The following is a 26,107-nucleotide window of genomic DNA, read 5'->3' as shown; positions in this document are numbered from 1 at the left end:
ATTTGAGGGGGAGAATACACTTCCAGTTTGTCATTCTTTTATCTAAATAATAGGCATTGCTACTATTGTGATTGTATGAATATGCAATACCACTAAGGCAACCAGCAACATTTTGGAAGACAAATGCTTGTTCAAAAAGTAGCAACCATAACAGCTAATATTTATGGAGTATTTACCACATGCCAGGTAGTATACTAAGCACTGTAAATGAGAAATTCTCCCTTTTATCACAATAATCATAGAACATAGCCAATGTTATTTCCATTTTACAGGTTTCATCACCACCACCACTACCACAAAGAATCAAAGAGGTAAACTAAGTCATCAAAGGCCTCAGAGCTTATAAGTAAGTAAGCTCAAATATAAACCAAATTCTTCTTTAATATTGGAATGTCCCAGCAATCAATATTTGAAACTCTTTTCTATCTATTCTCATGGATCTAAATTTCTCTATGAAGGTGACCCCAATTCTGGATCTCTAGCCTAGATCACTCCACCAAACTCCAATTCATATGCCAATCAACTACTCCATATCTCCACCTGGATGTTTAATAAACATCTCAAGCTTGAAATGTAAAAGCCATATTCACCGTCTTTTCCTAAAAAAATCTGTTCCTCCTGTCACTTCAGTTATTGCAAACTCTATTCTTCATTTGCTCAGACCAAAACACTGGAATTTGAATTTTCTTTCTTTTTCACACCACATGCAATCCATTATCAAAAGACTGTTGGCCTTCAAAATATATCCAGAATCCAACTACTTTCTACCACCCCACCATTACATCTCTGACCCAGGATATCACCAACTTTCACTTGGATTTCAGTAAGAGCCCTGATCTTGTTATGCCTGACCCACCCCTATAGTCTGTTCTTTAAAAAGTGTCAGGCATAACATTCCTCTGTTCAAAATCCTCTGTTAACTTTATATTTCAGTCTTTATTGCAGCCTAAAGGTCTACAACATCTGTAATACATAACCCATCTCCTCTCTGATTTCATCCTTTTTCTTGGGAATATTTGTCTGTTTGGTTTACACAGATATTCTTGGCATCTTGCTAATAATGTCTAGCATAAAGTAATCAAAAAATATTTGTTGGATAAATGAGAAATATGTTTCCAAATCCTACCCTTTTCAATACTTCTTATGCATATTTTGGAGGCACAGGAGGAGAAGGCAGTGGGCTGGACTCTTCAGAGTGGCTCTTATATAAAAGCTCACTTGGGGACCAGCAGAAGAGACATTTGGTCTCTTGGGGTTTTAATGGCTTTCAGCTTCTCTAAGCATGACTTAAGAATTTTGGCTCAGGATATACCCTGATTCCTAACCAGTAGATGCAAAATTGATCAATAGGGGTATTTTATAGGAAGAATAATCCAGAAAAACACACTTCTTTTCCAAATTAGAGACCACTGTTAGCTATTTCAGGATTTTTTTTTTAAATTAAAAAAAAAATCCTAATAAGAGCCAAGCTGAAAATCTCCCATGGACATGTTTTATTGTTACTCAACTATCAAGATGACACTCTGTAATAATTGCTTAATTTCTGGAAAAAAAAAATTTCTAAACAACTCAAGTATGCCAATGGCTTTTGTACAGGCCTCACTTGGTCACACATACAGGGAGGGAAATTATACAACTTAGATACAACTCTAAATTATTATTCTTCCTAAGTATGTCTGTTAATTCTGATTTGCCCTGTTCTAAATGTTGCCTCCTACCAACCGAGACCATTAGCATCTGAATAACCGAGACCATTAGCATCTGAGTAGCCAAGAAAAAAAAAAAGGCAGGAGTGGATACAGACAAGGTTAGTTTAGAGTGAGCTATGTAAGAGCTATCAAAGATTGGCCAGATAAATTATGAAAGTCATATGATGGAAAATCTTATAGATAGACATTTAAAAGTATGGGACATGAAGAAATGTTTTTGGTACAATGTTGTTAAATTAAGTTTGGCCTTAAGCTACTTTATAAGTTTGGCCTAATGGTTTCGTTTGTATATAGTGAATTATTATTTAACTTGTAACCAGGTTGTAGCCTAACCTGAGAGTATTCTTTTAAACAGCAGACAAGTCTCAGCTAATGATAGCTGTTAAACCTCAAGCCAATCAGAGGCTGAAAGCTGCCAAAAACTGTGACCATATAAAGTAAATACCAACTACAACCAATCAGGCTGCTTTTTCTCAAGCTATAAATATAATCTTTATATGTGGTGGGGTGGAGCATTGTGAACCATTTTTGATCCAGACTGCTGCCCAATTCATGAAGTCTTTGCTTAAATTCTGCTAAATTTAAAGTTTTCCTTCAAACATGTAAAAGCAGGTTAAAAAATAATCATATGTCACTTGATAACAAGATTTTTTTGGTGGAAGTTTGTTTTATTGAGATGTTAATTCTGTTTATCCCAGCCTGTAGCCACTTTGCCCCATTCAAACAAGTATCCAGGCTTCAGATTTTTGTAAGACAAAAAGCAAATCTGCTTATAGATAATAGGCTCTCCTCATTTTCTGAAATGAAAAGGGTGAAGTGGAAGAAAGATTTCTCAAAGTTTAGAAGTCTGAAGCCTATAGGTTGAGCAAACAGCTAAAATTCCCATCTTGCTCTGTGACAGAGCCCACGATGACAGCAAAATTCTTGGGAAGCTATATCTATGTGCAGGGGCTGCCAGATTCACTCATTTGATTCCTGATTTTTCCCCGTTTTGTAATTCCTGATTCTTGAGTGCCAAGGGTAGTAAAGAAATAACAGTCACAAGATCTGATAGGAAGATGGCACATAAAAATAATCAAATAATTTGAGGTAGTTACTGGTATTTCCACAACAACTAAGACCTTAGAAATTTTGTACAACCCTGAATGGAAAGAAAATGTTCAATGATAACTGAGATTGAATTCCCTACCTGCATAGCAAAATGGGAAGTCACCGTTAGATTCAAGTTAATCTAAAGAAATGAAATTTTTCCATGGAATAAGAATCATACCCACAACATGTGCATGAGTATGCACCTAAACATACACACAAACAGAAAATATACTCTGAGGATAATTTTCCTTCCTTCTCTAGATTGATATTGGAGGGGGGAGGAATCATTAATATTTTAACAGTGATTTTTCTCTACCTCATGGACTATAGAGATATTTCATACTGTCTTTATTTGCAATATATATATATAGTATATATAAAAATAAAAAATATTTTAATCACAAAAAATATAATGCCACTGTAAGCTGAATTTTTTTTCTTCTGAATATTTGAACAGGTAGAAAACATGGAAGGATATATGCCATTAACCTAGGCTTTGTCTTCTAGCTATTTCAAACCTACTCCTATTTTTTCCTAAAAATATAATAAAGATATATCAATTCAACTTTAAGAAAAGATAAAAGAGTATTATATACCTTCTGTATCCTGAGAAAATAAATAACTGTATCAGTCCTTGTCCAAGAAAGAAATAGTACATTCAAAAAGGGAGCCTGAAGAAAGTATAATAAGAATATGGGCAGGCAAATAAGAAATGGTAATAGCACTGCCAACCTGTGGCCAACATAGAAGGAGTATGGGTAAACATATAATACTGATCTCTCTTTCCTATTCTCTGATTTCCTGCTGGTGCCTTCATCAGCTAAGCTTAACTGAAAGCCAGAGTGGAAGAGACTCTGCTGATGCAATCCCTAAAGAGTAAAGTAGATCTTCAGAGGCAAGCAGGATTATTGAGTACAATAACTTTAAAGTGCAAACAACTCCATAATTTTGCTATAAATATTTCCAAATTTTAAAAAATCTGCTAGAAGAGTACTAGAAACAAAGTTTTGCACTTTAATCTTTGGTACTATGTACCAAAACAGTAGTTTTTAAAATTATTACTACAAACTACTAAAGTACTTCTATCCATCCACTAACTCTTTTAACTAAAATTCATTAAATACCAAGTTTGATCCATTCGATGTATACACAAAGGGAAATGTGATACAGTTCCTGTCTTCCGGTGCAGACAATATGTATATATGGAGACACCATGCAAATAAATAAGCACAATTAAGTATTATATATATGTAGAGTACTAGGATGTTAAAATGGGACTCTGTGTCCCTTTTTGCCAGCTATTCCCACATTCCACAATAAAATGGAAAACCAACTAATATAAATTGTTAATAAAGGGGAAAGGGGGTTTCTTTTGCAACTTTAACTGTCCACTTTTAAGTCAGAAAAAAAGTTGGAATTTATAAAATTTTGAGTTTTTAGTGTGCTGAGTGGTCATTGCTTTTGCCAAACCTTACGCTTAGGGAAAGAAGCTTTTTTCACCTCCTGGTGTTGCAGATTGAATCCAGGGCCTTGCACCTGCTATGCAGGTGCTCTACAACTGAGAGCCACTCCAACCCCAGAAAGATGCCTTCAGGCTTTAATGGAACTTTCATGGTCCCTGGAGCTGGGGTTTGAGGGTCACAGTTGGACTCATTTACTAATCCGGCTCAAAACTGAGGAACTCATTCATTTGGTACTTATAATATAGTGAGGTCCTAGTATATGCCAGGCTTTGTTCCAGATACTAAGAATATTTCAGTAAATTTTTTTAAAGTAAAAAATTCCTATATTTGGATATTTATATGATTCCCCATTATGTATTTACAGCCACTTCCAGCTTTTACTCCAGCTAGCTTTGCTGGGTGGCTTTTCTTTATATTCAAAGAGTTCCTTGTACGTAACAACAATAAGAGATTTACATCCCTTTGGGCAGGGAACTCTTATAAAATGATAGAATGAGTAAAACAATAAAAAATTAAGAAAAGAAAATGACAATCCACTAAAGTAACAAAAACCCAATAAAAACATGAAAAACTTTTTTTTACTAGTAATCAAAAAATAAAATTAGTGGGTTTTTTCTTTTTCTACCAACTTAACAAAGGTTAAGAAGTACTTAATATTCAATATTGGTGAAGGTATAATGAAAGTGAATTGTCAGGTACAGTTGAATATAAATTGATGTAAAACTTTTTTTGCATCTTAGCTATATTTGTCATAATTACAAATATGATCCTTTTGACTCATTGTACTTCTATGAATTCATCAGAAGGTGGTAATCAGGAAAATATATAAAAAGTGTACACATACAAGAATAATCATTACATTTTTTAATAACTTTATTTTGTTTATTTATTTATTTTTTAATATAGTGTTGAGGATCAACCTAGTGCCTCACACGTGCCAGGCAAGCTCTATACCACTAAGCCAGAACCCCAGTCCTACATTATTTTTTTTTTTTAAATACCTTTATTTATTTACTTGTATGTGGTGCTGAGGATCGAACCCAGGGCCTCACACATGCTAGGCGAGTACTCTACCGCTGAGCCACAACCCCAGCTCCCATTATTTTTTTTAACAGCAAAAATTTGGAGATATTTAATTTTTTTATCAATAAGTAAATTGTTGTATTTTCACACAATTGGCCACTATGAAAGTATTGAAAATAATATAGATCATTATTTCTAAATATAAGATGGCTATAACTTTTTAAATGTATTAGTTAAGATTGAGTATGATCTTACTTATAAAAAATTTATTATTACATATGTGTGATACACATAACTAATGAAACATATGGGAAAGGTTTGTGAAGATATTCACATTACATGACAATTTTAAAATAAGCATTTAACCATTCATTCAATAGTCGTTTTCATTCATTCAGAAATATTCATTAAGCACAAAATATGTGCTAGATGTGGGACAAACAAAAGAGAAAGTCTGTTTAATCTGTTAATTTAATCCACTAAATTATCCCTATTTTTTTTAAATGGTAATAACCAGTGTTGGTGAATTTAAAGATAAGGGCAGTTTTATATACTATTGGAAGTCTAAACTAGTTAAAAAAATTTTTTTCTGAAAGACAATTAAGCACTTTTTATCAAAAGCTTTTGAAATATTCATGTCCTTTGACACAGCAACTCCATTTTTAGGAATTTATTCTTTAAAAAATGAGTGTGAATTACACAAAAATATAAAGTAGTTCAGAAATGAATTTTTTGGGGGGGAACCTAATATTAAACAATAGAGATCTGGATAGATGTCATATATTCATACTGCAGACAACTATGGAGTAGTATTTCCCCTGGAAACTGTTTAACACGGAAAAATATGTCCCAAATATAAACATGAAAGTTTTAAAAGATACTAATTTACTGTGGATTTGAGCAAATCACCCAAGTGATCTATTTCACCTACAAAGCTCAGATCCTTAAGAACCCTTACCTTACCTGAGTCTAGGTACTCTTCTTCTTAACAGAAAATTAGCAGTCAGTAGATGTTAGATCAGCAGCTGTTTGCAGAGCTGTCTTAAGGTAGTTCACTTAAGGATTTACCAGATGCTCCCAAAAGAGAAAACAGATAATTCATAAGAAAATGTCAGGTTTTTTTTCTTCAGTGGCCTAATCTACCAGATATAGTGCGTGGTTTTGTGGACAGACTGTGCCCTTGAAGCTTGAACTCTGGCGGAAGAAACTAATAATCAGTGATCAACGCCAACAAAGCCTTGAAAGATCAGATCTCCGGGGAGTATAAAGAGGTGTATTCCAAAGTAAGGGAGGGAAAAAGCATGTACATAAACAAGATACTCGAGGAAAGGTATGGTTGACATACACAAACAGACCATTATTTTGTGGCCTTTCTGAGCCTAGTTCTTTTTCCAAATCTCTGTGAAAAGTGAGATGTTGAGCGGTCCGTTCGTATCACCCAGAATTGCAGCTGTTGTCTGCAGTAATTTCAGGTTCATTCAGCCGGTAGGATAAGAAACTGATGGGAATCTACAATAGACAGTGAATGTCGCTGAGGATCCAACAAGGGCGACGCGACAGGGCAAACCGGCAGCTGGAACTCCCTGACCAGGGTTTCCCGCCAATCTCAGTTCCACGATCTTCAAGGCCCCGCCCACTCCCGCCGAGGGCGCCGGAAATTTTAAGGGCGGGGAAGTGTTGAAAACCTATCGATATCTCTGGAATAGACTGCCCTACCCTGCGCCGCCGCCGTCAAAACGCCGCAGCCTTCTCTGTCGATCGCCAAGCGGTGATTTCGGCAGCGCTGCTTGATTCGCAAGCTTTGAGGGAGCTCACGAGCGAGGTCCGCGCCGGAACTATGGTGCGTTGAATCTCTGACTTCGGAAGGTTTAGGGCAAAGGTCCGGTGACTCGGGGAAGGGAATCTGCCGCTCTTGGGCGGTCTGAGGCCACGGGACATAGGAGCCTTAACCACGGGGAGGGCTCCGGCCGTGATTCAGCATCTCCGGCCTGTCTGAAGGAGTGGCGGTCGATAGTCCGTGAGGCCTTTTCGCCGAGGCTTGTTTCACTTTCCAGGGAGTCTCTTGCACTTCTTCCTCCATCAGTTAGCCGAGTTCGCCTGAAATTCCTTCAGTAAAATAGATTCCGAGAGGTCGTGAGTGGCCCCAGGTGCTCTGTATGGGAGGAGAAGAGAGGGACTTCACTTGGAGGCCTCCCAGCACGGACTTGACTCTAGCATTTGTGGTTCTGGACCACGTTCACTTTCCTGGCGTGTCTTGCTTTACCTGTCATCTAGAGCTTGATTAGAAAAGGCCCGTTTCAATCACTTGGTCCAGTCACCTGGTTACAGATGAGGAAAGCTAGACTGATAGAGAAGTGATGGAATCAGGGTTACAGTACAGGTCTCTGAGCTTCTACTGAATCTGTCGTTCCTGCACTCGACCTTCGTATCCCCATAGTTATTCTCCCAAGTACTGATAGACTTGCTTTTATAATGTCATTATGGGTAGTAATGGTTCTATCACTGTAGCTATTTGTATCCACCGCTAGCTTCCTGAGAACATTTTTGTGTTCATTCAATATGAATATTTAGATGTACAAAGTGAGATTTCAAAGATAAGTCAGATAAGTGTGTAATCATAGTAAGAGGTGTGTAAAGAACTGTGGGACTACGTGTTGGGGGAGTTTGGGGAGAAAACATGGGGAAGACTTCAAGAGATAGACATTTTAGCTAATTTAAAAGAAATGCTTTTTGACCATTAGTGCCCTATGCAAGATAACAGCATAAGCAAAGACAGGAGGAAAAATTGATGCATATGAACTTTAGTAATTACCCACCCAGAGGGAATGCTATGGAGAATGGCAGAGTAGGAAATTGGGAAGATAGGACCTGTCTAACTAATCTGTTCTTCCCTCCCTCACCAATTAAGGGTGAATGTAGTATTGGCTTTAACAGTATAATAACAAAATTCCAGCCATGTTGTGTTAACAGAATTGTTTTAATGCTGAATGGAAACACAGGCAAGCACATTTCTTACTCTTAATTAAGAGTAGGGGTTTATAAAGTTCCTAATAGGTCTTTTTTCTTTTACTTTCAGTTTCGCAACCAGTATGACAATGATGTCACTGTTTGGAGTCCTCAGGTAAAATCATGTTTTATGCCATTTCTATGAAGAGGCTTTTCATGGCTGCAGGAGGTTTAGAAACTACTAAGATTGTAGACTGAAAAAATGGAATATCATTTTGGACATTCCTGGAACTTGAATTTATAATTAAAATAACTTTCCTAGTTTTCAGAACATCATTGGAGGAGCTAGGGCTGTAGTTCAGTGGCAGAGCACTTGCCTAGCATGTGTGAGGAACTGGGTTCAATCTACCACCACATAAAGATAAATAAAGGCATGCTATCCATCTACAACTACAAAAAAAAAAAATTTTTTTTTTTAATCATTTGAAATGTAACTATACTTGCTTGAGGTTTGAGAACTCTTGATTTTCAATTTGTAAAGGATCTTCTGAGGTGACTCCATGATATGTTTTTTTTTTTTTCCCTTTAGGGGAGGATTCATCAAATTGAGTATGCAATGGAAGCTGTTAAACAGGGTTCAGCCACAGTTGGTCTGAAATCAAAAACCCATGCAGTGTTGGTTGCACTGAAGGTAAGTAAAGCCAGACATGTATCTTCCTCATTTAGAAAACAGAACTACCAAATGTAAATTTCACTGTATAAATAGTAAAGTTGTAAACTTATTTTTACATCTTATAATGTCTCTATTTAGAGGGCACAGTCAGAGCTTGCAGCTCATCAGAAAAAAATTCTTCATGTTGACAACCATATTGGTATCTCAATTGCTGGGCTTACTGCTGATGCTAGACTGTTATGGTAAGTAGAATCATGAAAAACAAAAGTATCTCTTGATCCATAATTTATTACTTTTCCAGAAAAATTCAGGTAAGATATACTAACACTTGAGAAGCCGCTGAATAATGTGATACTTGTTAACATAATGTATTGTTTGAAGCCATGTATGTCTAAGAAGATCTTGACATTTTTATCTAATTTTTAGAAAGAGGTGAACCACCCTTACTTTCTTTAATACTTCAGTATTTATTAGATTTTTTTTTTTTCAAAGCTCAGTAGTGGATAGTATAGGGTATAGAAAGGTGATTCAGACATGGATCATGTCTTCAAAGAACTTTAAATTTAGCTAATCTTGGAAGGAAGTAGAGAGTAACAGGTAAATTTCTGTGAGTAATGGGAGGAGATAGAGATTGTGGGTGAGAAGCAATGAGTAAATGAAGAAGTGGGGCTTTGAGATCAGACAGATAACAATTCTTATTTAATTACTTAATTTCTGAGATTGGGCTAATTACTTAACACTCAGATTTTTCAGTATTTTTTTCCTCCAAGGGTGTTTTGAAGTAGGCACTTAAAACAGTGCCTTTTAGAAAGCATGTGAGTGTTTATATGTTGAGGGTAGGATGTAGTTAGCCAAAGCTAAACTTTTACTTATTTATATATAAGCTGTAGGTGGATACAGTACCTTTACCAGTGCCTTCTCACGCATGCTAGGCAAGTGCTCTACCACTGAACCAGAGCCCCAGCCCCCAAAGCTTAACTTTTAAATTTATGGTTTTATTAGTGAAGAAAGAATATAAATAGTAAAGATAAATGGTAATGCCTTTTGTTTAAGAGTTTTGAGTTATCCAGCCAGTCCCTTGCTATGTTAACAGTATACTGACAGTAATACGGGTTTCTGTTTGCTCCTAAAAATGTAGAATGTGCAATGTTGTCAAACATTTAACCCATTAATATCTAAAATATTGCTGTGCCAACATACATTTAATATAAAAACTTTATTAATGAGATATTGCACATCGTTTGATGTGCATTGTATATGTACATCTCAATAAAGCTATATGTATATACATCTCAATAAAGTGGCTTAATACCACATATCATTAGTGCCTGCCATATTGGAGAGTCTGGTTTTAGACACCTTGAGAAATTTACTTTTAAAAAAGTACTAAACAAATGGCTTGGTTCCTCTAATATACGTTTGATTATCAGGGACTAATTAAGTAGATCAGTGGTAGTGTACTTGCTCTAACATGCACAAGGCCCTGGGTTTGAGCTTTAGCACTGCAATAAATAAATAAATAAATAAATAAATAAATAAATAAATTTGAACATCAGATGTGACAAACACATACTGGACTAAGCAACGTGGAAAGAATGAGCATGTCTATTTCTTTCTATTTAATTCTCTAATAGGCATGAGTTCCTTTTTCCCCAATGTTAACCTTGCTCAAATCTTCAGAAGTTGAGACTCAGCAGCCTAGTGTCTAATATCTAATTCAGTTTATGATGAGAAGTAACATTTGCAGAACATGTGAAAACATCCCCTGGATTCTATTTCTTGCCATTGCTCTATTAGGGAGATTTTTATCTGTTTTCAAGGAAAAAACAAAAAAGAATAGGTACTTTTTTTTCTGGTTCAAGACTTAGAATTAAAGACAAACTGTTGCTGGCTGGATACAGTGTTACATGCATGTAATCCCAACTATTCTGGAGGCTGAGGCAGGAGGATTGTGAGTTCAAGAATATCCTGGGCAACATCAAAAGACCCTGTCTCAAAATAAGGACAGACTGTTGCTCATAAGGATAAGAGAAGAGATGGCTATTTTCTCTTCAGTCAGCCTTCTGTATTCTGTAAGGGCTCTGAGACATAAAATTTTCAAGAGCTAAAGAATAGTTAGTTTTTTCTTTTTTTTTTTTCACTGAAGCAAAAGAAGAAAATTTAATGAAAATCGAGGAAAAATCAAACAGAAAAATAACCTCAAACAAGTAACAAAGCAAAGACTAAAAGGAAATAAGAGGAAAAAATACCTAAATTAACAACAAAGCTCCAAACTATTTCAAAATGATGAAATTGTATTGGATATGGAAACTAAAAGATGCAGGTGGGGGATGGGGATCTGATGTGGGTGTGGCTGTCAGCAGAGGACTATAGGAAAATCCTTGTGGGAAAGCAGAGGTCCTTTATTCCTGGAGATACAGGCAGCCGCTGCACTGGTCTACAGATGAAGATCCCCATAAATTAGAAAAGATAGTGATAAAATTGTCAAGGGGTGGGGACAGCATCAAGGGAAGAAAGTGCTCCCAGGAACACCCATTCCACTCCTAGACTAGAGACCCGGACACTCCCAGCTGACTCAAATGACAGGTGAGGACAACAATTAGATGGAATAGTAGCCAGAGTGAGGACCTATGGGACTTATGGAATGGGGCAGGTGCCGAACCGAACCCCCATCCACTTAGAAATCTCCTGGACCTGATTTGTCTGCGTCTTCAAGATCACCTTCTTCAGGCTCTGCAGTGGAGAGTCTCTTCAAGGAGGCTTCTAGTTCCTCATTCTCTCCCCTGAGGGGCCAGGCACTCTCCTGGGCACCGCCCCAGAGGTTCCCACAGGTCAAGGCCTGAATAGAGGAGCTTCTGGGTCTTCTTGGGCTGTGGTAGTGGACATCTTTGCAGGATGGGCATGTACAACAGAAGCTAGACCAGGATGGGCCCGCCCAAGTTGAGTGTGCCCAGGATGAGCACGAGGGCTGGCCAAGGCGTCATGCAAATGGGTGATAGCCTCGTTCAGAGTTCAGGTATGTCTTCTGTTGCACAGTAAACCAATTCTGCACCATTTGCTCCTCTAGGCTGAGGCTAGAGGCCAGAGCCACCAGAATACCGTGGGATAGAAAGGGGTCCTTCAGGAAGTGTGCTTCCAGCTCCTGCATCTGCTGCTTTCCAGCATATTTCAAAGGCTTTCAATCTCATCCATGGCAATGGAGCTCAGTTCAGAGGAATGGGTAGTTAGTCAGTTTTAAGACCTCATATGGCCTTACAGTTTAGCACCAAAATGTGTCTTCTTACCTTACTGGTTTCCTTATATGAATATGATCCATGAAATGTTTGGAAGTGAAATGAAACTGCTTTATTTGGATTTGCTCTCTATAATTTGAAATTACTAACTTTTCTTGTTTCTTTTTTAGTAATTTTATGCGCCAGGAGTGTCTGGATTCTAGATTTGTATTTGACAGACCACTTCCTGTGTCTCGGCTTGTATCTCTAATTGGAAGCAGTATCCTTTTTATGTTAACATTTATAAATGTGAACTTTAAAGGGCTTGGGTACTTAATCCCTATGGTATTCGGAATATGACTATAAAACTTTTAAGGTATTGGGTTGCTCTTTCATTAGCCATTATAAGCAATTTATATTTTCAAGACATACATAAACCCAGCTTTATGAAAACTATCCCAGCATCATTTTTGAGAAATTTAAAGTTTCTTATTAATTCTAGATATCCCCACAAGTCCTGCACCCCTTATATCCAAAACAAATGAAATTCTATATGGAAAGAGATTATTTTGCTAGTATGTATTCTTGGGTTTGATGGAAAGTCAAACAGGTAATATTGAGTCAAAGTAGTACTGTTCTGTTTTATGTTCTTCCTACAGATTATGCAGTGATTAAGGAAGAAGTTAGAGGTCTTTGTTAATAATATTTTGTTTGAAAATAAAGATAGTACTTTAAGCCAGGTGCAGTGATGCATCCCTATAATCCTAGCAGCTCAAGAGGCTGAGACAGGAGAATTGCAAGTTCAAAGCCAGCCTCAGCAACTTAGTGAGGCCCTCTAATATATTAAAAGGGACTGGGGATGTGGCTCAGTGGTTAAATGCCCCTGGGTTCAATCCCTGGTACCAAAAATAAAGATAATACTTTATTCCTTGGTAGAATAAGCTCTTTAACTAGTTTAAGAGACCCAGATACCAACACAGCGGTATGGCCGGAGACCCTACGGTGTTGGGTTGCTTATTGCTGGATATGATGTAAGTTGATAGGGTATTGTTTTTTTAAATGATTTTTTAAAACTAGAAACTTTTGTAATTTTTAGCTTAACCAAAGTCAATAATTATGGGTTTTGTTTTTGTATTGTAGGATATGGGCCCTCACATTTTCCAGACCTGTCCATCTGCTAATTATTTTGACTGCAGAGCTATGTCCATTGGAGCCCGTTCTCAATCAGCTCGTACTTACTTAGAGAGACATATGTCTGAGTTTATGGAGTGTAAGTGACAGCTTTCTTTAGGTTTGGGTTTGCCTCCTCCAGTCTTTGTATAGTGAACAAAAGTAGTATCCTAAATAAGGAAAACTATCAGTCTTATAGAAAGAGTTTTTTTTTTTTTTTAATTAAGCCTACGAAGTATTTATTATTTCTATATACATCTACATTTTACTCCTGTTTACCACAGTCATTTCAATCACTAGAAAACTCTTTCAGGATATAAATGTGTCCCTACCCTTAAAAATTCTTGATTCACTGGATCTGAAATATGTCCCAGCCAAAGTTGGGAAGCCCTGTACAAGTTGCTATTTGTAAGTTCTCTGTTTACAACTTTCAGTTTTCTGTGATTCTGTTCCTGTTTTAAGCCATGTAGACATTTCTGCATTAAGTAGTTCATAAACAAGAAATAAAAGACAGTGTAGCAATGGCAAAGGAAGGTAAAAGATGTAAGATGATAGAGAAGATTTTCAAGTGCTTTTATTAATATTGGAAGGAGTGTTTGTCAGGGTTTTTAACATTTCTCTTGGTTGTCTTATAAGTTTTCTTGTGGCAGTAGTCTATGAAGGAAATATTTGGGGCTCAGCGAAATATAGAGGAAAATAATTAACACTCTGAAAGCAAGCTATTGTGAGATGATAATAGCTTTAACTTTAGGATAAAGGAGTTCTAGGGCCGTATAAGCTTGAGAAGCACTGATTAAAGTTTAACATTTCAAATTATGATAATTTGAGTTGTGAGTTCCTAAGATAGCCCTTAACATTTGGAGATTTTCTAGGGCTCAAAGGACTTAGTGTGTAGTTGTACTCACAGCTAAGGCTTACAGCAATATCATAAGGATATACAGCTGAATCGTTAAAGAAAGAGTCAAGAGGAATCTGTGAGGAAGTTTCCTTATGTTCTCTCCCTTCTCAGAAGAGTTACAGACCATACTTAAAGAGCATGTGTGTGATATTATTGACCAGAGAAGCTCATTAGAAACTTGGGTGTCCAAAGTTTGATTGAGATCTGGTCACATAAACATGCTCAGCATAACACATTCCAATCTGGATAAAAAGTTAATAAGGATTGCATTGAATCTATAGATCATTTGGGGACATACTGCTATTGTTATAATCCAGATGGTCCACCACTTAAATATGTTCAGTACAAACTGAACTTTAGATTTTGAATTTTGATCTTTTTCTGGGCTAGCAATGTGCAGTAAGATACTCATGATAAAACATCAGTGAGCCATAGGACTCAGCCACACAATTCCAAGGGTGAACAACTGATATCTATAGAGTACTATGTTGCTAAGCTATGAAATTTGGTAGGTTAGGTGTATTAAATGGATTTTTTCTTACATTTCAATTTACAATGTGTTTATCAGGTTGTACTTTGATCATAAGTAGCATCTATGCAAATCTGCTGAGATCTGAGCATGGGTGTCTTTCCATTTACTTAGATCTTCTTTAATTTCTATGATGTTTTATAGTTTTAAGTATTCAAGTCTTATATTCTTTTACATTTATTCATAAGTATTTTATTCTTTTTGGTGTTATTATGAACAGAATTTTTAGATTCTTGAGATCCATGTCATGTCACCTGGGATTGGAGAGTTTTACTTTTTCCTTTCCAATATGGATTGTTGGTGGACTTTTATTTATTTTTATATGGTGCTGAGAATCAAACCCAGTGCCTCACACATGCTAGGTAAGCCCTCCACCACTGAGCCACAGCCACAGCCAATATGGATGCTTTTTATTTCTTTTTCTTACCTGATGTTCTTGCTAGACCCTCCAGTACAATGATGAATAGACATGGTAAGAGCAGACATCTTTGATTTGTTCCTGATTTTAAGGGGAAAGATTTATTTATTTATTTTTGGTTCTGGGGATTGAACCCAGGGGTGCTTATCCACTAAGCCACATCCCCAGTCCTTTTCTTTTTTATTTTGAGACAAGGTCCTGCTAAATTGATGTGGGTCTCACTAAATTGCTGAGTCTGGCTTTGAACTTACAATCCTCCTGCCTCAGCTGCTGGGATTATAGGAGTGCGCCACCACATCTGTCAAGGGAAAAGTTCTTTTAAAATATACTCAATATATTAGCTATAAGTTTTTGTAAATATTCCCTTCAATTATTATTATTGTGCAAGCATTTGGGGTTTTATCATATGCTTTTCATGTATCTGTTGAGATGATCGTGCTGCTTTTTTCTCTTCAGTCTTTGGTGTAGTGTTAAATTAATTGACTTTGCAAATGTTAAACCAACTTTGCATTCCTGAGGGGGAAAAATCCTTTTTTGTCATGACAAATGTTGAGGTGGAGCCCAAACATCCAAGATAACCTTTTGTCTTCTTTAGTCACTTTCTAGGTGTGTTAAGAGGAGCTAGAATGCTGGGTCCTCTGCCACAATCTTTTCAATGTTGCTGGATTCCATTGGAATTATTTTGTTAATTTTTGTACCTGTATTCATAAGAAATATTGTTTTGTGGTTTTGTTATCAGAGTAATACTGGCCACATAAAATGAGTTGAAGACTACTTTTATATAGAGCAAATGTAGCATCTAGCATTCCACAGAATACACTCTACAAAATTGTGAATGACATTTTTCAAATCATAATTTTGATTTAGCTTATCAAAATAACAGGTCATCTCATTAAATAAAATAATAGCAATAGTATTGCTATTCATAGATTATATGACGAGCATTAGACACTTGGCTATTATTGTTGTAATAACAATATTGCATAACTAACACCATGATTTCAGACTGTAAGCTTGATAAAAGAAGCCTAGTATGGTAATGAAACGAAGAAATAACTATTAATTTATTACATACAGGCAACTTAAATGAACTGGTTAAACATGGTCTTCGTGCCTTAAGAGAGACACTTCCTGCAGAGCAGGACCTAACTACAAAGGTAAATATTATGTTTTCCAATTGTAGATAATAATATTACAGTTTAATACGGTATAAATAGGTAATTAAAGTGTGTATACTTATTTAATTTAGGAGACGGTTGCCTTGGTTCACACTTTCCCTTTAAGCTGTTCAGAAAGTGATCAGATTTTGAAATGCTATTTTTTAATATTTCTTTTTGATATAAAGCAATAAAATCAGGAAGTCCAATGTAGACTGCCCTTTATTTAGTAAATAGTTATATCTTTGTATTATTCATGTAGTTAACAAATTTGTGCACTTACCATATGCAGATACCTTCTAAGCATTTTAAATATAGTAAAGACAACAAATAGCTGGACCTTTATTGAACATTCTAGTGAGGAGATAAATCATATATACATACACAAATCATACAGGATATTAAAAGATAATAAATGCTGTAGATTAAAAAAAATGTTTAAAAAGAGAAAGAATGTCTAACTGGGTGCAGGAAGATAGTGTGGTAGATATAACTTAAAGTAGGGTGATCATCTGGGCACGCTGGCACACGCCTGTAATCCCAGCTACTTGGAGGCTTAGGCAGGAGAATTGTGCATTTCAGGCCAGCCTAGGCAATTCAGCAAAACCCCATCTCAAAAATATAAATAATTATCATTGTATAATTATCATTTAATATCTATGTGGAAACTTTATTGCCTGCATAATCTTTTTAAATCAAGTGTTTCCAGAAGATAGACCTTTAAGATTAATCAAATAACAGTGAATATTAAATCTAGCAAGTGCCTACTAGTTTTCTTCACCCTACATATAAGTGGTTTTTAAAGTCTTAAATTCAAGTACTATATTTTTATTCTGATTTTTTTTCACCTAACATTTTATGATAAGCATTTTTCTGGCCTAAATGTACTCTATTTACTTATTTTTTTGTTCTCACCCCGTCCGCCCTTAGAATGTTTCCATTGGAATTGTTGGTAAAGACTTGGAGTTTACAATCTATGATGACGATGATGTATCTCCATTCCTGGAAGGTCTTGAAGAACGACCTCAGAGGAAGGCACAGGTATCTAATTAGTTGTAACAAAAGAGGCTTTCATTTTGTCATAAACTGCTGTTCTTATCAACTGTGTAAATCCATCGTTTTTCTCTTTAATTATAGAGGTAGGCTCCCAATTCATATAGCAACAGAAAAATTAAGAACTAAGGAAAGTAAAATAAAATATTCAGGGGGCAGAACTCTTTGTAAACACAAAAAGAGAAAAGATTTAGTTATCTATTGTTATGTAATAAGTTACCACTAAACTTATAAATTTAAAACAGCAAACATTACTTCTCACAATTCTGTGGTTGACTGGGCCTCATCATTGATGGTTCTTTTGCTTGTGTCTCTTGGAATCTCATATGTGCTACAGTCAATGTTGGGGTGGAGCCCAAACATCCAAGATAACCTTACTTTTGCCTTCTTTAGTCACTTTCTTGGTGTGTTAAGAGGAACTAGAATGCTGGGTCCTCTGCCAGAATGACTGCTTCTATCCCTGTAGTCTCAAGGCCTCTCCTTGAGCAGGACCTTTCTAGCAGGGTGGCAACCCAGAGCTTGCTAAAGGTCAAAAAAATGCAAACTGCCATCATTCTTAATGCTGAGACCCAGGACTAGCATGGCATCATTTATGCAGATTCTGTTGTTTAAAGCAAGTCATGGGGCCAGCCTGGATTCATTGGGAGTAGATACTAGGAGAAGTGTTCATTGGAGACCAGCTTTGAACACTAGTTTGACTTTTCATAAATAGTGACAAAAACCAAATGCAGTGGCACACACCCGTGATCCCAGTGACTTGGGAGGCTGAGGCAAGAGGATTGCAAGTTTGAGGCTAGCCTAGGCAACTTTTGTCTCTTAAACAAAAAAAAAAAAAGCTCCTGGGATGTAGCTCAGTAGTATTGTGCCTCTGGATTCCATCCCCAGTACTGCAAAAAATTAAATATAAATATAAATAAATAAATAAATAAGTGACAAACACATCAAGAAGTGTTTGTAGGGGGAAAAAACTTTAATATGGATCTTGTTGCTGGATGTTTAGAATACACATTTGCATTAATAGATGCTTATTTAATAACTGTGTACCTGAAGATATAGTGTCTGGTGCATAAATTTCTTCAAACTTGAAAAGAACTGTTGGGAAATTTGGGGGAGCAAGAATTGCATTATGTAAGTTGCCATAAATTAAGAAGAATGTAGTGGAGTGCCATGCAGCTGGTTGGTTTTATTTTTGTTTTGTTAGTTTAGGGGAAAAGGATCTCAAAAAAGGGCTGATTGTATCTTAAGCTTAATAGTAATAATATATGAAAGGCTTTTAACTCTTGAGCAAGACAGTATGATAAAATAGTGGAATTGTGCAATGATTTTTAGGCATTCAGAACTGAAATCTAATATATTCTTTAAAAGCTCTTAGAAATTTAGTATTCAAAATATCCCTTAACCCTTTTTTCATTAAGTTTTTATAATGCAACATTTGTAATTAGGAGTACATATTGATCAAATGTTCATTTTTCATCTTCTCTTTCTTCCCTATTAAGCCTGCACAACCTGCTGATGAACCTGCAGAAAAGGCTGATGAACCAATGGAACATTAAGTGATAAACTTCACTATATGTGTATTATTGAATATTTGAGAATGCAGAAACACATACTGATGACAGTAATCTATACTTTGAACCAAAAGACGCAATGGTGGAATGGTATAAGTCCAAATACTGATTTTAGGAATCAGTCCAAATATGTTTTTTCCAAATAACTTCCCCGAACCATATAATGGGGTACATTTTTCTTTGAGAGGGTCTATATAATCATTTTCTAGAAAGTATAGGTATACCAGTGTTTTTATATAAAGAAAATAGTGTCTTTGGGGTTTTAAATACAACTGTGAAATAAAATTGTTTCACCTCCTGGTATATTGGGTTTTTGTTTTTTAAGTAACTTCAACTACGAATAGTAGTTTGGGATTGCAATTACTTATTTGCCACATTTGCAAGATTATATTGCCTTGTTTTTAATGATATATAAAAATGCCTCATCTACCACAGGCTTGTAACAGTTTCTAGTTATGGGCTGGCTTCATGAAAATCCATGGAGATTTGGCTCCGAATGCAAATATGAGGATCTAGATTATTCTGATTAAAATCAAAGAAACTGCTGGGTGCAGTTGCACACACCTGTAATCCTAGCTACTCAGGAAGCAGATGCAGGATTGAAAATTCAAGGCCAGGCTCAGCAATTTAGTGATAGCCTATTCTCAAAATAAATAAATAGATAAAAGGGGTTGGTGCTCATTTGTATGAGCACTCCTGGGTTCAATCCCCAATATTGCAAAAAAGAAAAAGCCTACCTAAGAAACACCACTTCCCAACAAAAGTAGTGAGATTGGACTGGGACTATATAACTCTATGGTAGAATTCAGGCTTGCCCCACTCTCGGCCCTGGGTTAATCTCTAGCACATTTTACAAAAAAAAGCAGCAAGATTATTAATGTCTGAACAGTTTTTCTATCCAATCAGCAGATGGCAATAGTTAGAGCTCTGGACTTTCTTGGGAATTTTTGCAAATAATCTCAAACCTCTAATCCTACACAAACCAACTCCAGCATAATTTGTATATTGCCTTCTATTCCCTGGGTTATATACTCAGATGTTGCAGAAATTTTTAGCTTAGATCATACAAAATTAAATTAGGAAATCATTTTAAAAAATCCAAAATTTCACTGCTCAAAAGCCTAGGTGTATTTTATTTTCTGAGATAGTACATATTTTTAGAGAAGTTTTATTTGTGGATACTAACAAAAATTTTTAATCTAATTCTACTAATTAGCTGCTATTGGCTTTGGGCAAGTTACTTAGCCCTATTCTAAGGAAACCCATTGGAGAATTATTTTAAGAATAAATGAGGGCTGGGGCTGGGGCTCAGTGGTAGAGCGCTCGCCTAGCATGAGTGAGGCACTGGGTTCGATCCTCACCACCACATAAAAATAAAATGAAGATATTGTGTCCACCTAAAACTAAAATAAATATTTTGAAAAAAAGAATAAATGAGAGGGGGCTGGTGATGTGGCTCAAGCGGTAGTGCGCTCGCCTGGCATGCGTGTGGCCCGTGTTCGATCCTCAGCACCACATACAAACAAAGATATTGTGTCCACCGAAAACTAAAAAATAAATATTAAAAAAAATCTCTCTCTCTCTCTCTTTAAAAAAAAAAAAAGAATAAATGAGAGAATTTATAATACCTTCTAAATGGAAAATGTTAGTTTTTTTTTTTTTTTTTTTTTTTTAGGTTTCCCAAAACTTAAAAAGTATCAGTTTAAATCTCTTTGTGACTTCTTTTGGTAAAGTAATGGTAAAAGAAACTGGCAACTCTGTTGAAGGAAAGATCTCTAAGCATTGGGACCTGTAAGGAGTGAGGGACTCCTGCTCTGGAAGTAGCCTGAAAGTTCTGTCTGCCTTATTTAAGTTTGGTAACAGGCCACAAGTACCATGTGGCTATCTGAACTACAATGGAATTGCATCAAGTACATGTAACTTTCATATATAAATATAGTGAACAGAGGGATGCTAACCACCTACCTCCACACTCAATGCATGTATAGTCTGGGGAGGGAACATAAGTGGGCAGTTTGATAAGCTTGCTTAGAAAAGTCTTTCTTCTACCCCCTGTGCCTTTCATTGGGTGAGTTGTCTGCTGAGTGATTCTGTTTAAATATAAAGATACTGTGTATGCTTTTTTTTTTGGACCTACCCCTTAAATGCAAACAACTAATAGTTGACTGGAACTCAGCAAAAAAAATAAAAATCAGTGGTCTTTATTTTACTTTGGGGACAATATCAGTTTTTTCAATAAGTGATTTTTTTAGTCTAGTACGCTGACTTTAGAACTTAAAATTCTCCACACCCCAATAAAACTTACCCCACTATATCACAAAGTTAATCATTATATCCTTTTGCTTTGTCTGGTCTATTGTATTCAGTTATTCCATTTAGTATGTGTTATATAATGACAAGCCATAAGATTCCTAATGTCTTATAAGTCCTGTCACTTTGATATAAAGATAACAGTTTACCTAGAATTTATTAAGCATCTATATGTATAGCTCTTAAGAACTGGCATGGTTAAAGGCCACAAAACATAGATTACAGGATTCGGGTTCTAATCCTACTTTTTAGTATTTGACAATTACATGATTCAGGGCAAATCTCATCATTAGGTCTTTATTTCCTAGACTTTTAAGTATTTGATTCTTAATACATAGCAAGGTCTTCACACTCAAATTAGTTATAATTTTAAAGCATTCAGAATTATATAATTACATGATACAGTAAAAGATCCAAAGTTGCATTTTATACCAGTAGGGAAGAATTGGTGAGGCCATAAATTGTCTTTACAGCTCTTCAGAAGTTCTTCATTTAAAAATACATAACTAGATACTACTAGTGACACTCAGAGGCAAACTAAAATGCCTTCTTTTCATGTTTTAATAGTTTCCTTAACTCAGGGTCATAATAAACCCTGAAGTTTTAACACAACGTCTGGGATAACTCAAGTGGATATAACCATTAGACTTAGGACCATACCATGTGGTCCTAAAGTATAATCTTTATACCTGTTTGGCCTCATTTCTTGCTAACACATTTCACTTTTTGATAGGCTTGGAAATAAGATAACTGCATTTGTAAAGATTCCATGAAAAGTACATACAAAAGAAACAAACTGTTGAAGGCATATCTTGGATTGATTTGGGGGAATTATGCTGAGTAAGCCAATCTTGAAAGACTACATTGTTTAATTCCATTTACACAACATCATTGACAATAAAACAAATTAGTGGTTTCCAGGGCTAATGATGAAGGTGCTATGACTTGAAAAGGATGGCATTAGGGATCCTTGCAATGGAACAATTCTGTATCTTTTTAAAGATGTAAATGGACACAATACCTTTATTTCATTTATTCTTGTGTGGTGCTGAGAATCAAACCCAGTACCTCACACATGCTAGGCAAGCTCTCTTCCATTGAACTACAACCCTACCCCCAGTTCTGTATCTTGACTGTGCTGTTGATTATACAAATCAGCTGTCTAGAGCTAGACATTGGTGAAATCTGAGTAAGGATGGGTGAATTGTATTTTAGTTTCATGGATTTTATAGTGTACTTTAAATACACAAGTTATTACCATTGGGAGAAACTAGATGAACAGTATATGGGACCTCTATGTTCATGTCACTTCAATTATCTTGATAAAAGCTTTTTAAAAATGAGTGCAGAGGGGGCTGGGTTTATGGCGCAGTGGTAAAGCACTTGCCTAGCACTGGTTTCAATTCTCAGCACCACATAAAAATAAATAAAAACAATGATTCGTCCACCGCTAAAAAAATTATATACATATATAAATATGTGAGTGCACCCGAGGAGGGCCTTCTTCAAGTGCTAAGCATGTGACTTTTAAAATAAATTTTGGGAGTTCGAATTTTGTTCGATGGTTTCAAAATAAAATCTTAAAATAGCTGGATTCTATGTAGATGAAGTTCTATTTGTGTTATAGCTCCCTAAGTGAAGTGGCCCTATTAATAGCCACAGATTCTGTCAGACCTTTTTGTTTGTTTGTTTTCCTGGTGGGGAGCAGCAAGTGAGTTCTGGGACCTCAAATGGGCAAAACCTAAGGTGCTAACTGTAGCTATAACAAGTTTTTGGAGATAGATAAAATCCTTAAGAGGGACTGTCTCCCTTTATTCATGTTTTAAAAGTTTAATTTACTGGGTACTCATAAAGGATAACAAAGGAAATCATTACTAAATAGCCGAAATTACACCAATGCAACTTTAGATATTCAAGCAGCTCCAGTTAAATTGCAAAGAGGGAGATTCAGACTACTGGAGATGTTAACAGAAATGGGTCTTGATGTAATCCAGTGGCTTTATTTAAAGAACTGAAATTACTTTCCCAATGGTAAGTAGTTACTTCCTCAATTTATCAGTGGGAAAGCAAGAAAAGGGACTCCAGGTTCCAGTCCTGGGTTCCTGCACCGGATACAACTGGACAGAATTGTTTGCCTTCTGTTCAAGCCCTTCCTCCCTTTGACGGTTTGCGTCCCTGGAAAAAGAATAATTTCCACGTAACCATTAAATGACTACAGAACTTAGGTCAGCGGTTGGCTTACAGGAAAATTTTCACAAATACGTATTTCCACTCTTCTTTGCGGCCTATACCAACCATGGATGGGAGAGAAGGAAAAAACCGGACGTGCTTGCAAAGCGCAACGGCAGGACCGAGAAGACATGTCCTCTCCGAGTCGCCGTAGAGCTAGGTGGCTGTGGCTACGGACGTCTCCCCACCCCTTTCCACGTCAGCCAAGGACTCTGGAGCTTTCACTGCTGCCTCTGGTTGGAGCCGGGGTATACGGTCCCGCGGTTCACTCAACCGCTGCCCCTCGGAGCCAGGTAGTGGGCCAAAAGCCCCGAGCCTCGGAGGCGTGATGGGCTGCGCAGAGTCGGAAGAACTGGTTCTCTAGCGGGGAGACGCGGAGCGGGAGCAACTAGGCCGCTGGCTTCGGGGCCTGGCAAAGGGGAACGGTGGGGGTGGGCCTGAAAGCTCAGGGCCGGACGCCGCGTCCAGGCCTGCGTGCTGGCCAGGGGTCTTCTCTCTCGCTGGACCCCCGGCCTCGCGCTGTGAAGTCCGGGCCTGCTTGGCTGGAGGAAGGGAAGGGAAGGGGCCAGTGGGTGGGGCGAGGTGGGGGTGCGGCGCTGGGTACCGACTTTGAGGTACCTACTGCCGACTGCGGCCAAGCGCTCCAAGGTTTTGACAGAGTATTTGTGCATGGGACCTCTTACTCGAGCAGTTTTGTGAGAAATCACTGTTCTGTTAAAGGTGGGGGACTGTCACTGTTTTACAAAACATTCCCAACCCTGGGCCCGGGAAGAGGTATGGGGGAGTGAGAGATTTTAGACCTTAAACTGGGGTTGACAAGTGTGTTTTTTATTAGAATTTACTTTTATGGGAACGCAATATATATAGATTGACCCTCCCTTTATAAGACTTTAAAACTTATAGGCCGAACTGAATGAACTTTATATTAAAGAACGATTACTCATTTGTGGGATTAAATTTTTTAATGATATCGCTATATTTGTTTTTCTAGATTTTCTGGCATCTGCATTCCTTAAATCTTGTATTGGGGGTTGATTATAACCAGAAACCATGACGGCTGCTGAGAACGTGTGCTATACTTTAATTAACGTGCCAATGGATTCAGAACCACCATCTGAAATTAGCTTAAAAAATGACCTAGGTAAACTTCATAAAGTTTAAGTTAAACTTGAATTTTAGCGGATAAAAACAAATTTGCACATTAACGGAGTACCTGTTAACATTGTGTAATGTTTAAATAAGGTTAAATGTATCTCAGATATTAAGCATTTCTTTAGGGTGAAAGAAAACATTTCAAATTCTTTCATCTAGCTTTTTAGAAAATCCAGGACTGGGGGTTGTGGATGTGGCACAGGGAGGCAGGGGGGCCACTCCCCAGCACTGCAGTCAATCAATAAAATATATAGTATTTTATGGACTACAGTTGTCACCCTCCTGTGCAATATAACATGTCTGAACTTCTTACCACTGTAAGGTATTACCCACTGATCCACTTTTCCCAGCCTCTGGGAACCAACTTTCTACTCTCAACTTTGTAAACACTGATAATATTTTGAGAATGAAATGAAAAAGAAAAGCTCATTTACATTTCATTTTCCTTTATAATTAGAAATGCTTAATTTTTGTCTAAATACCTTTTCTATAATGTCTTCAATAGTTCTTGTGAAATTGAAAACTTGCTACCTTTAGACTTCCAGTATTGGTTTATGGAAATAGAATAACATCTCAGTTTAGCTTATGAAAGCTAAAGAAATGTAGTCATCTTTAAAATATATATATATATATATATATATACACACACACACACACACACACACACATATACACATATACATATATAATAGTTCAATTGTTAGATATTCTTCAAAATCAAGTAATTGCTTGTGCATTTTAATGTATTATACTTAAAGATAGCTGACAATTCTCCTTAGGTAGCAGGTTGAGAATGTGTGGTGGAATGTCACTTTGTTCAGTTAACTTCATATACTTACTTAGCTTATAAAATCAAAAGAACTTTGTTCTTTGGGTTTCTCTCCCAACCAGTGAAGTCAACAGTGGCATAAACATGTATTTTCCCTGAAAGTTTAAGCTTTTCATTTTGAAAGCATTTTTTAAAAAATATTTATTCTTAAGTTTTAGGTGGACACAGTATCTTTATTTTACATTTATATGTTGCTGAGGATCGAACCCAGTGCCTCATGCATGCTAGGCGAACACTCTACCACTGAGCCACAAACCCAGCCCTTGAAAACATTTTTGCAAGAAGAAAATAAGAACTGTATTTCTGAATTTAAAAATTGTATACTGTAACTACTTTAAAAGTGCATACTTATGTAAGTGATTCTGTCAAGGAAAAAAAAATTTCCCCACAGTGCTGGGGATAAAATTCAGGGCCTTACACATGTTAGACAAGCACTCTACCACTGAGTAGCCACACACACACCCTTTTTTTTTAAGTGATACACTTCCAAAGTAATGCTTCTTATTTAATTGAACTAAGAAAAAATATAAGTTGAACTGATAGTTTTAAATACAGTTGAGTGAAAATTATTCTTACATTGTAAATATCTTTTAGAAGCCATTTATAATGAGACGGTGTTTTGCTTGCCTGTTCCCACCTCTTAATTAGCATAAATGGAATACCTCCTAATCTTACA

General features: G+C 36.5%; 2 protein-coding genes and 1 long non-coding RNA gene across 5 annotated transcripts in view; 2 read left to right on the top strand and 1 right to left on the bottom strand.

The window, feature by feature from the left end:
* Positions 1-6,877, bottom strand: part of LOC125612069 — a 100,360-nt gene extending 93,483 nt beyond the window's left edge. Inside the window, exon 1 of the long non-coding RNA XR_007342333.1 lies at positions 6,251-6,877. This is a non-coding gene — a long non-coding RNA (uncharacterized LOC125612069). The remainder of the gene's footprint in view (positions 1-6,250) is intronic.
* A 105-nt stretch (positions 6,878-6,982) lies between these two features.
* On the top strand, positions 6,983-19,214 carry Psma1 (proteasome 20S subunit alpha 1). Of its 2 annotated transcripts, none has more exons than XM_015477658.1 (10): positions 6,983-7,127; positions 8,364-8,408; positions 8,823-8,924; positions 9,045-9,148; positions 12,310-12,398; positions 13,079-13,149; positions 13,259-13,388; positions 16,211-16,290; positions 17,221-17,331; positions 18,840-19,214. In XM_015477658.1, exons 1-10 carry the CDS (start codon positions 7,125-7,127, stop codon positions 18,894-18,896), a joined length of 792 nt encoding a protein of 263 aa, XP_015333144.1. In that variant the 5' UTR covers positions 6,983-7,124; the 3' UTR covers positions 18,897-19,214. The 2 variants fall into 2 exon arrangements, with proteins under 2 accessions (XP_015333144.1, XP_048644353.1); XM_048788396.1 differs by lacking the exon at positions 6,983-7,127 and adding an exon at positions 7,286-7,304.
* Positions 19,215-23,292: 4,078 nt separating this feature from the next.
* Copb1 (COPI coat complex subunit beta 1) overlaps positions 23,293-26,107 on the top strand; it is a 60,568-nt gene continuing 57,753 nt past the window's right edge. The window contains exons 1-2 of one of the 2 annotated variants that reach the window (XM_048788394.1): positions 23,293-23,743; positions 24,442-24,591. In XM_048788394.1, the coding sequence (XP_048644351.1) occupies positions 24,501-24,591 (91 nt within the window). In that variant the 5' untranslated portion in view covers positions 23,293-23,743; positions 24,442-24,500. The remainder of the gene's footprint in view (positions 23,744-24,441; positions 24,592-26,107) is intronic. The other variant, XM_015477657.2, reaches the window with a different exon arrangement.

The sequence above is a fragment of the Marmota marmota genome, unplaced genomic scaffold (genome assembly GCF_001458135.2).
Source record: "Marmota marmota marmota unplaced genomic scaffold, marMar, whole genome shotgun sequence".
NCBI classification, from domain to species: domain Eukaryota; kingdom Metazoa; phylum Chordata; class Mammalia; order Rodentia; family Sciuridae; genus Marmota; species Marmota marmota.
This window is presented reverse-complemented; position numbering and strand designations above follow the sequence as displayed.